Source organism: Salmo salar, chromosome ssa06 (assembly GCF_905237065.1).
Source record: "Salmo salar chromosome ssa06, Ssal_v3.1, whole genome shotgun sequence".
NCBI classification, from domain to species: domain Eukaryota; kingdom Metazoa; phylum Chordata; class Actinopteri; order Salmoniformes; family Salmonidae; genus Salmo; species Salmo salar.
In genome coordinates, this window is record NC_059447.1 from 20,523,140 (window position 1) to 20,534,953 (window position 11,814).

At 44.4% G+C, this 11,814-nt stretch overlaps 1 protein-coding gene across 2 annotated transcripts; it reads right to left on the bottom strand.

The window, feature by feature from the left end:
• Positions 1-266: 266 nt before the first annotated feature.
• Positions 267-11,563, bottom strand: LOC106592861 (deoxyhypusine synthase). 2 transcript variants are annotated; one of them, XM_045719914.1, is made up of 10 exons: positions 11,463-11,563; positions 10,471-10,673; positions 9,717-9,866; positions 9,286-9,407; positions 4,916-5,012; positions 4,683-4,769; positions 4,179-4,284; positions 1,958-2,061; positions 1,308-1,433; positions 267-992 (listed from the first exon to the last, which is right to left on the bottom strand). In XM_045719914.1, exons 2-10 carry the CDS (start codon positions 10,666-10,668, stop codon positions 900-902), a joined length of 1,083 nt encoding a protein of 360 aa, XP_045575870.1. In that variant the 5' UTR covers positions 10,669-10,673; positions 11,463-11,563; the 3' UTR covers positions 267-899. The 2 variants fall into 2 exon arrangements, with proteins under 2 accessions (XP_045575870.1, XP_045575871.1); XM_045719915.1 differs by having other exon boundaries at positions 11,368-11,494.
• Between the last annotated feature and the right edge of the window lie 251 nt (positions 11,564-11,814).

Sequence of the window (11,814 nt, forward strand, 5' to 3'; positions counted from 1 at the left end):
CTCAGCTGTAGATTTGCTCACATGATGCTGATTCATGTAAAGTATAAACATTCTGACTGATTGGCAAGTACATCCATGTACACAATGGTAGCTAATGCCTCCAGATCACTGTCAGAGATGATATGCACTGTAGCTAGAAGAGTTGCGGTCAAGGAATATTGTATATGTGCGTGCAAAGTGTTTGAGGCAGGGGAGACCCCTTATGGTCATTTCAAGTACTACAGCACTGCTGAACATCGTTTTTGGGAGAAGAAAACAAGAGGTAGTAAGACAACATCAGATGTTTTATTCTGTAATAATGGAAACATTCTGAGGTTGTTTTTATTAATTTACATTTTTAGATATACATGAGTAGGTACTAGGTAATAAATAAATACATTTCACCTCAGGTAAGCGTTTCTTTGAATAACAGTGCATGCTCCCCTAAAGAGACCCTCTCACTAACTTAAAAAAATAACATCTCATAAGTTTACCATATAGTAATGTCTCACTCAGCAATGGCATTCTCATACGTGCCAGTATGCACGCATACACAAGCCTGTACACACACAACTCATTGCTACATGGCAATTCACGTCATTCAACAACAAAAACACTTTCACTGCGCTAAATGTACCCCGTAGCAAATACTTATTTCTGAAATATCGGAGAGAGAAGTCCGTAAACAGAACATCACATCTAAAAATAGACACAGGGAGAGATCACTGTCATATGATGCATTATCATGATGATGTGGCAAGTGACAATTAACCTTTTGAAAGTTCTATATCTTGAAAACTTGATTGCTGACATGCAAAACATTTTGGGACTGTATCAACAGTTGACTAATGAAACAAAAACATTTTTTTTTTGTGGATTATTCTTTTAAGTGTGGAGTGGGAACACCTTGGATAGTTTGGTTATTCTTTCTGGTCAGGAATCAGCTTGTCAGCATGGTGGGCAAACGTCTCAGCTACCAACAGTGGGAAGACTATGGAAGCATCAGCGTACACCTGGAGAAACAAAACAACACAGAAAGGAAACAGAAGATGGGAACGGAAAGAGATGGGAACGGAAAGAGCCATTGGACAAGGTTCAACATGAGTTTGTGTTTTATCTTTGGTCGATCTAATGCATCTATCAAGAGTTCTGGGGGCACTGCTCTCCTGCTTGACCCCGAGTTACACTTTCACGTCATCTATATTAGCGTAAGGTGAGGCCAAAAGCACATTTCCATCTTCAGGTGGCCAATAAAGTTAGATTATTTTCTATTCTATTCCATCCATTAACCTTCAGACTGGGGATAAGATAGCTGGTGAGTGAGTTACCTTGACTGGCTTGGCATCCATGCGGATCTTCCCCCAAGACACTGCCTCATCAGGCCTGGCCCCTGAGTCTGAACCATCAAACTCCTGCCCAGTGTTCACAAACACTGCATAGTCCGCTCCATTCCTCTGAGGGGGGGGGGGGGTTTACATTATAATAAATGGTTTGACCTGGTTGGTTAGTTACGGTTGCTAAGCACCTGTGGTGGGGAAGCTACTCTGAAAATAGTTTACCAAGCTACCAACTACTTTGAAAAAGTAGTTCACTACATCCAAACTACTACATGATAAACTATATTATCTCAATCTGAAATGTCCTCGACTTTCAAACGGCAAGAGCAGTAGTTCCAGTAGTTAGCTACACCGCTACCTGGCAGATAAGTCATTAACTACTGGAAACACTACGAAGATTTGAATGTAGTTCAACTACCACCAAGCTACTGCATAATGTAATTACATTACTAGTTGAACTACATGTAATTTACTACTCCCCAACACTGCTAAGCACGTCAACTTTCTAACTGGTGAATTGCGACAGCACAAAATTATAGGATAATAGGTGAATTGAACAGTTCATAATTTACACCAACATTATAATTAAGGAATATGATCATAGAGAACATTTTATAGTAGTAGTAATAGTAGTTACTTACCATCAGATTGGCATTGGCTATATGGTGTTTGACCAGGCCCCCACCCAGAATAATCATCCCTGTCCGTTTGGCAAACACTGCCTTGCTGTTCAACCTGCGGATATCTACAATACAGACCGTGTTATACATTTACATTTTAGTCATTTAGCAGACGCTCTTATCCAGAGCGACTTACAGTAGTGAATGCATACATTTCATTTTTCATACAATTTTTTTATTATTATTATTTTTTTTCTTCTTCTTCATACTATCAGCACAATACATTACACACCACCCTTCAACTACAAAACCAAGCACCAAAACAGTCACATATACTATTGAGTGCATAGATATCTGGAATGAATGTCACCAAGTGGCAAGTTTGTGGTGGATGAGATATGTACAGTAGAAGTCAGAAGTTTACAGTCACCTTAGCCAAATACATTTAAACTCAGTTTTTCACAATTCCTGACATTTAATCCTAGTAAAAATTCCCTGTCTTAGGTCAGTTAGGATCACCACTTTATTTTAAGAATGTGAAATGTCAGAATAATAGCAGAGAGAGTGATTTATTTCAGCTTTTATTTCTTTCATCACATTCCCAGTAGGTCAGAAGTTTACATACACTCAATTAGTATTTGGTAGCATTACCTTTAAATTGTTTAACTTGGGTCAAACGTTTAGGGTAGCATTCCACAAGCTTCCCACAATAAGTTGGGTGAATTTTGGCCCATTCCTCCTGACAGAGCTGGTGTAACTGAGTCAGGTTTGTAGGCCTCCTTGCTCGCACACGCTTTTTCAGGTCTGCCCACAAATTTTCTATAGGATTGAGGTCAGGGCTTTGTGATGGCCACTCCAATACCTTGACTTTGTTGTACTTAAGCCATTTTCCCCCAACTTTAGAAGTATGCTTGGGGTCATTGTCCATTTGGAAGACACATTTGCGACCAAGCTTTAACTTCCTGACTGGTGTCTTGAGATGTTGCTTCAATATATCCACATAATTTTCCTGCCTCATGATGCCATCTAGTTTGTGAAGTGCACCAGTCCCTCCTGCAGCAAAGCAATCCCACCACATGATGCTGCCACCCCCGTGCTTCACGGTTGGGATGGTGTTCTTCGGCTTGCAATCCTCCCCTTTTTCCTCCAAACATTACAATGGTCATTATGGCCAAACAGTTCTATTTTTGTTTCATCAGACCAGAGGACATTTCTCCAAAAAGTACGATATTTGTCCCTTTGTGCAGTTGTAAACCGTGGCCTTTCAGGTTATGTCAATATAGGACTCGTTTTACTGTGGATATAGATACTTTGTACGTGTTTCCTCCAGCATCTTCACAAGGTCCATGGCTGTTGTTCTGGGATTGATTTGCGCTTTTCACACCAAAGTACGTTCATCTCTAGGAGACAGAACGCGTCTCCTTACTGAGCGGTATGACGGCTGCATGGTCCCATGGTGTTTATACTTGCGTACTATTGTTTGTACAGATGAACGTGGTACCTTCAGGCGTTTGGAAATTGCTCCCAAGGATGAACCAGACTTGTGGAGGTCTACCATGTTTTTTCTGAGGTCTTTGCTGATTTCTTTTGATTTTCCCATGTCAAGCAAAGAGGCACTGAGTTTGAAGGTAGGCCTTGAAATACATCCACAGGTACGCCTCCAATTGACTCAAATGATCTCAATTAGCCTATCAGAAGCTTCTAAAGCCATTACATAATTTTCAGGAATTTTCCAAGCTGTTTAAAGGCAAAGTCAACTTAGTGTATGTAAACTTCTGACCCACAGGAATTGTGATACAGTGAATTATAAGTGAAATAATCTGTCTGTAAATGATTGTTGGAAAAATTACTTGTGTCATGCACAAAGTAGATGTCCTAACCGACTTGCCAAAACTATAGTTTGTTAACAAGAAATTTGTGGAGTGGTTGAAAAATGAGTTTTAATGACTCCAACCTAAGTGTATGTAAACTTCCGACTTCAACTGTAGTTACAATGTAAAGCAAGGCAAGTGTGTGGTCTCACATCACCAAAGGAAAGAACTAGCAGCAGCTAGCCTAGCGGTTCGAGCTTTGGGCCAGTAACCGAAAGGTTTGAATCCCTGACACGACAAGGTGAGAAATCGGTCGATGTGCCCTTGAGCAAGGCATTTATTCCTATTTGCTTCGGTAAGTTGCCATGGATGACAAAAACTGAAATGTTCACAGACAGAACCCCAGTCCTCATGTCTCCTCTCTCTCTTACCATCTACTATATCCAGCACCAGCCCAGGGTTTTTATATGAGTGGAAAAAGATCATGTCCCCAATGGATCCATCTGTCAGAGCAGGGCTGAACACTGGGATGTCATTCTGCAACAGAGGTTGAAAATCTATTGATTATATGAACACAGCCTATTGTAACTCAATGAGGGCTACAGGGAGGGAGGGAGGCAGAGAGAGAAAATGTGAATGACAATTTAGTGTATTAGACAGCACCCACAAACAACTGATACAGCAACAAATATGAACAATAATATTATGATCCGTTAACCTTGTAGAGGTCATTGTGATAGTGTAAGGTGAGGCCAAAGAGGGGCATGAGCCCCCTACTGTACATTATACTGGTGAGTTTAGAGAGGGGAATGATAAGGATAATTCACAAATGGAGAGAGAGGGCAAAGAGCACTGGTTTCAATTCATTCCACTGATATCTCCTGTTTTATATCAAGGACAGGCTGATGAGACCAGTGAGCCCCTCCAGTCCTCACCTTATAGGCCCAGTAGTAGACAGACTCTGGGTTGTTGATCTCTTTGCCCAGACGGTGGATCATCTTGGACGGGGTCCAGTGGGTGCCCTAAAGGGTTAAGAGGTCAAATGAATGTCACAATACCAGCAACACCGGGATGATAAACTTTTTTGATACTTTTTACCCCAATTAATACAACCCAGACACAGATACTAAAGATGACATTTCCTGTACGAAGAGTTAAATTAGCTCACCTCATCTTTCTGCTCCTGCACCATCTGGTCCAGAATGGGCATCAGCCAGTCCTCAAACTTACAGTAGTTATCATTAGGTACCAGGAGGTTACCTATCCTAGAAAGAGAGCGAGAGTGGAGAGAGGAGAAAAGAGAGAAAAGATTAATGACAATTTAGTGTATTAGACAGCACCTACAATAATAACAACTGGGTGGTTCGAGCCCCAACTGAGTGGTTCGAGCCCTCTTCACCGTTAACTCAGACACCAGCCAGCTTCAGCTCAGTCAATACCTGCCAGTCTGCACAGCGCGATATCAACCCAGAACATATCGGACTGCTTTTTCTCTACCACATCACCAGATTCCTGCCGCAAGCTCTGGACCATTACACCGGATCATCGGAGCTAGCTAGCTGCAACCGAGTGGCTACTACTGGCTAACGCCTCTGTCCCGAAGCAAGCACCAGTTAGCCTCTCCCGGCTAGCCGAAGAGGTCTACCAGCTAATTATTGGGCTACAATACTTATTTTGCCAATTGGCCTGGCCCCTTTATTGCCGACACGGAGCCCCGCCGATCCATCACGACTGCTCTGCAGACGTAATCGTCCGAGGTGGTTTCAACAGGCTTTTCCGTTGCGATGCCGCCGAAGACCCATCTGCTAGCCCCGGCCCGCTAGCTTTCTGAATCGCCATGTCTCCAGATCACCTAGCGTAGTAGCGACTACCGAACGGCTCCCTGACTCACCTATTGCTGCTCATTGGACCCTACGCATGCCTCTCCCTAATGTCAATATGCCTTGTCTACTGCTGTTTCGGTTAGTTATGATTGTCTTATTTCACTGTAGAGCCCCCAGCCCCGCCCAACATGCCTTAGATAGCTCTTTTGTCCCACCCCCCACACATGCTGAGACCTCACCTGGCTTAACTGGCGCCACCAGACACAACCTCTCTCATCATCACTCAATGCCTAGGTTTACCTCCACTGTACTCACATCCTACCTTACCCTTGTCTGTACATTATGCCCTGAATCTATTCTACCTCGCCCAGAAATCTGCTCCTTTTATTCTGTTCCCAACGCACTAGACGACCAGTTCTTATAGCCTTTGGCTGTTCCCTTATCCTAATCCTCCTCTGTTCCTCTGGTGATGTAGAGGTTAACCCAGGCCCTGTAGCCCCCAGCACCACACCTACTCCCCAGGCGCTCTCATTTGTTGACTTCTGTAACTGTAAAAGCCTTGGTTTCATGCATGTTAACATCAGAAGCCTCCTCCCTAAGTTTGTTTTATTCACTGCTTTAGCACACTCCGCCAACCCTGATGTCCTAGCCGTGTCTGAATCCTGGCTTAGGAAGGCCACCAAAATCTCTGAAATTTCCATCCCCAACTACAACATTTTCCGACAAGATAGAACTGCCAAAGGGGGCGGCATTGCAATCTACTGCAGAGATAGCCTGCAGAGTTCTGTCATACTATCCAGGTCTGTGCCCAAACAACTCGAGCTTCTACTTTTAAAAATCCACCTTTCCAGAAATAAGTCTCTCACCGTTGCTGCTTGTTATAGACCCCCCTTAGCCCCCAGCTGTGCCCTGGACACCATATGTGAATTGATTGCCCCCCATCTATCTTCAGAGTTCATACTGTTAGGTGACCTAAACTGGGATATGCTTAACACCCCGGCCGTCCTACAATCTAAGCTAAATGCCCTCAATCCCACACAAATTATCAAGGAACCTACCAGGTACAACCCTAAATCTGTAACCATGGGCACCCTGTTAGATATCATCCTGACCAACTTGCCCTCTAAATACACCTCTGCTGTCTTCAACCAGGATCTCAGCAATCACTGCCTCATTGCCTGCGTCCGTAATGGGTCCGTGGTCAAACGACCACCGCTCATCACTGTCAAACGCTCCCTGAAACCCTTCAGCGAGCAGGCCTTTCTAATCGACCTGGCCCGGGTATCCTGGAAGGATATTGACCTCATCCGGTCAGTAGAGGATGCCTGGTTGCTATTTAAAAGTGCTTTCCTCACCATCTTAAATAAGAATGCCCCACTCAAAAAATGTAGAACGAAAAACAAATATAGCCCTTGGTTCACCCCAGACTTGACTGCGCTTGACCAGCACAAAAACATCCTGTGGCGTACTGCATTAGCATCGAATAGCCCCCGCGATACGCAACTTTTCAGGGAAGTCAGGAACCAATATACACATTTAGTTAGGAAAGCTAAGGCAAGCTTTTTCAAACAGAAATTTGCATCCTGCTGCACTAATTCCAAAAGGTTTTGGGACACTGTAAAGTCCATGGAAAAAGAGAACCTCCTCTCAGCTGCCCACTGCACTGAGGCACTGTCACCGCCGATAAATCTACAATAATCGCTCATTTCAATAAGGATTTTTCTACAGCAGGCCATGCTTTCCACCTTGCTACACCTACCCCGGCCAACAGCTCGGTATCCCCCGCAGCAACTTGCCCAAGCCCCCCCCCCCCGCTTCTCCTTCACCCAAATCCAGACAGATGATGTTCTGAAGGAGCTGAAAAATCTGGATCCCTACAAATCAGCTGGGCTAGACAATCTGGACCCTCTCTTTTTCAAATTATCCGCCGAAATTGTTGCAACCCCTATTACTAGCCTGTTCAACCTCTCTTTCGTATAGTCTGCGATCCCCAAAGATTGGAAAACTGCCGCGGTCATCCCCCTCTTCAAAGGGGGAGACACTCTAGACCCAAACTGTTATAGGCCTATATCCATCCTGCCCTGCCTTTCTAAAATCTTCGAAAGCCAAGTTAACAAACAGATCACCGACCATTCGAATCCCACCATACCTTCTCCACTACGCAATCTGGTTTCCGAGCTGGTCATGGGTGCACCTTAGCCACGCTCAAGGTCCTAAACGATATCATAACCGCCATCGATAAAAGACAGTACTGTGCAGCTGTCTTCATCGACCTGGCCAAGGCTTTCGACTCTGTCAATCACTGCATTATTATCGTCAGACTCAATAGCCTTGGCTTCTCAAATGACTGCCTCGCCTGCTTCACCAACTACTTCTCAGATAGAGTTCAGTGTGTCAAATCGGAGGGCCTGTTGTCCGGACCTCTGGCATTCTCTATGGGGGTGCCACAGGGTTCAACTCTCGGGCCGACTCTTTTCTCTTTATATCAATGATGTCGCTCTCACGGCTGGTGATTCTCTGATCCACCTCTACGCAGACAACACCATTCTGTATACTTCTGGCCCTTCTTTGGACACTGTGTTAACAAACCTCCAAACGTGCTTCAATGCCATACAACTCTCCTTCCGTGGCCTCCAACTGCTTTTAAATGCTAGTAAAACTAAATGCATGCTCTTCAACCGATTGCTGCCCGCACCCGCCCGCCCGACTAGCATCACTATCCTACCGATCCTTGACTTCGGCGATGTCATTTACAAAATAGCCTCCAACACTCTACTCAGCAAATTGGATGTAGTCTATCACAGTGCCATCCGTTTTGTCACTAAAGCCTCATATACTATCCACCACTGCGACATGTATGCTCTCGTTGGCTGGCCCTCACTACATATTCGTCGCCAAACCCACTGGCTCCAGGTCACCTATAAGTCTTTGCTAGGTAAAGCCCCGCCTTATCTCAGCTCATTGGTCACCATAGCAACACCCACCCGTAGCACGCGGTCCAGCAGGTATATTTCACTGGTCATCCCCAAAGCCAACACTTGCTTTGGCCACCTTTCCATCCAGTTCTCTGCTGCCAATGACTGGAACAAATTGCAAAAATCACTGAAGCTGGACTTATATCTCCCTCTCTAACTTAGAGATTCAGCTGTCAGAGCAGCTTACCGATCACTGTACACAGCCCATCTGTAAATAGCACATCCCCATACTGTAATTGATTTATTTTTTTGCTCTTTTGCACCCCAGTATTTCTACTTGCACATCATCATCTGCACATCTATCACTCCAGTGCTAATGCTAAATTGTAATTATTTCGTCTCTGTGGCCTATTTACTACATTTGCACACACTGTACATAGATTTTTCTATTGTGTTATTGACTGTACGTTTGTTTATTCCATGTGTAACTCTGTGTTATTGTTTTTGTCGCACTGCTTTGCTTTATCTTGGCCAGGTCGCAGTTGTAAATGAGAACTTGTTCTCAACTGGCCTACTTAGGTGAAATTATTAGTGAAATTATTATTATTATTATAAAAAAACATGTTTTTAAATATGGCCAATATACCATGGCTAAGGGCTGTATCCAGGCACTCCGCGTTGTATCATTCATAAGAACAGCCCTTAGCCGTGGTATATTGGCCATATACCACACCCCCTCGTGCCTTATTGTGTAATTGTATTATGATCTGTGATCCATAGTCGAGGTGATAGTGCTCTACCTGTTGATGCCTCTCTGTCTCAGCTCTTTGCCAGACAGGCTGAACTCCCCCAGGTAGGTGGGGGCCAGACACTTGATGAAATCCTCCTCGACTCCCCCCGCTGTAGTCACTATCACGTCCACCTGTTAGGAAGGTCCACAAACACATGTAGCATTTTACTAGTGTATACGATCACCTATATGCACTGGCATCTTGAAGTGAGTGTTTAAGTTGTAGGGGTGTCAAACTTAATTCCTGGTGGGCTGCAGCCTCTGCTGGTTTTTATTTTCAATAGGTGTCCAATTAAGACCTAGATAACCAGGTGGGGGCAGCTCCTACTAATCAAATTCCTTAATTGATCAAGTACAAGTGAGGAATGACAGCCAGCAGACACTGAGCGCTGGAGGACTGGAATTTGACACACGAGAGTGGGATGTTGTATAGGACTGTACCATTTTGTGCTGTGCCAGGTAGCGGATGGACTCCCTCACTCCAGAGCTGATGAGGTTGGAGGTATACCCCAGGAAGATGGTACAGCCCGAGTGGGAAGGGGAGGAGCCGCATCCTTCCTCTTCCTCCAGTGGCTCCAGACGCTTCTCAATCTGTGGTTATAAATAGATGACAGAAGGAGAGAAATATAGACCACATACAGTATGATAAAAGCTCTCTCTAATAAAGGGGTTTAAACATTTCTCCCTCTTCTTATTCCTCTCCCTCTTCCTCTCCCAATCCCCCAAAAAGCAAGGCCTAGAATCAGACAAGGAATGTCGTATGTCTACATAAATGGCAACAACTTGGATGCTAACATAACTCTCCACATCCCCAACTACTAGGCATCTTATGCCCTTATACGTCCTGGGATGTTTGGAGTAGGATCCCTAGTTCCCCCCTGTACACAGATCTTCGGTCAGGTGATTCTAGATCTGTACCGAGTAGATTGAGTCCTACACAGAGCGGGACATCCTCTAACCCAATGACAACACTAGCCTGCTCCCAGATCTGTTTGTGCTGTGTTGTCAACTCCTATGGTCATCAACACAAACAGATCTGGGACCAGGCTCTGAGAAGGCATCTCAACTCCCTAAATCTCTAGAGATGGATGTCGTCATCTAGCCTGGAATATAACCTTTTATGCTCCGTTTCACCATAGTTTTACTGAGCATATCAGTTAGGATTCCAGGCTAGATGGCCTCCAGTGAGTCTCACCATCTTGTTGATCTCCTGTATGGCATGGGCCACGCTGCTAGCCTGGAAGCCTGTGGTGAGGAAGGACTGGAGCAGAGCATGGTGGTCCACTCCCTGGTTGAAGTCATAGCCCTTGATACGGGGCATGTCGTCTGGGAGGGCCATGCTGGGCATCAGCACCGCATCCATGGCCACGAAGGGGGCGTGTTGTTCCGCCATGCCGTCTGTCAAAAACAAGGAAGCAAATCAAAAAGTTACGCAACGGTTGCATAAAGAGTGTTGAACATTCATTTTACCTAAGTGTCTGCAAAGATAGTTTTAGTGGCTTTCAACCTAGAATAGCTACAAGCAAAATGATCTGACAGCTGGAATCCTGTAGTTCATGTTGAAAAGGTTTGCAGTGTCAGCACCATTATCAACTCCTTAAATCAACTGTCAACTCCCTACAGTAGCTAGCTAAATCAACTGTCAACTCCCTACAGTAGCTAGCTAAATCAACTGTCAACTCCCTACAGTAGCTAGCTAAATCAACTGTCAACTTCCTACAATAGCTAACTAAATCAACTGTGAACTCCCTACAGTAACTAGCTAAATCAACTGTCAACTCCCTGAATCATTCTGATTCTACTGTATAGCTGGTGGCAAGCAACAAAATTAGGATCATGCCTTGTAGTGTGCTTAGTAGCAACTTATAGAGACAGCATTCTAACGTCATCATTCAGCACATTTCATGACACCGAGATCAAAGTATAACAAGTATAGTAGACGTTAGTTAGCAACTAACACTCCATTCATTGCCTGCTGGCTGCCTGGCTTGCAACTAGCTAGCAGCTAGCTAGCAGCTAGCTAGCAGCTAGCTAGCAGCTAGCTAGCAGCTAGCTATCCATTCTCTATTGGCTTAAATACAATTACACTCACTGACAAAAGAAGCAACATAAAGTTTTTTGAATTAGAGAATGCTGAAACTAAAAAGGTAGCACTGTATAAAGACAGCCAAAACAATAGCAACACACCACAGGTCTAGCGCTCTGACACTCCCCATGCAGTAAACGAAACAACTACGGAAAGCGCAAAGGTTCAAACGTAGCAACGCATTCTGGTAAAAGATTGTGTTCTGTACGCATCCTTCCTATGCTTATCATTATGTGGGTCAACATTAATATCACACACACACACACACACACACACACACACACACACACACACACATTTCCTGTCCTGCCTGCTCCTTCCAGTCTCTTTTATCATCAGTGAGGGATGTGTGATGTTGATGTGACATTTCCAGGACTGTGTGTGTAACCTTTAAACCTGACACACATCACAGCAGCTTTGAAGTGGCCTCCACAGTAACAGCAAAGATCAGAG

Excerpts from the sequence above, each read along its gene's own strand:
- LOC106592861 (XM_045719914.1), bottom strand. The coding sequence starts at position 10,668 with ATGGCGGAACAACACGCCCCCTTCGTGGCCATGGATGCGGTGCTGATG. Across the intron at positions 9,408-9,716 it reads ACCTGGCACAGCACAAAATG|GTGGACGTGATAGTGACTAC; the intron begins GTACAGTCCTAT and ends CCTTCCTAACAG. Across the intron at positions 1,434-1,957 it reads TAGCCAATGCCAATCTGATG|AGGAATGGAGCGGACTATGC; the intron begins GTAAGTAACTAC and ends CCCCCCCCTCAG.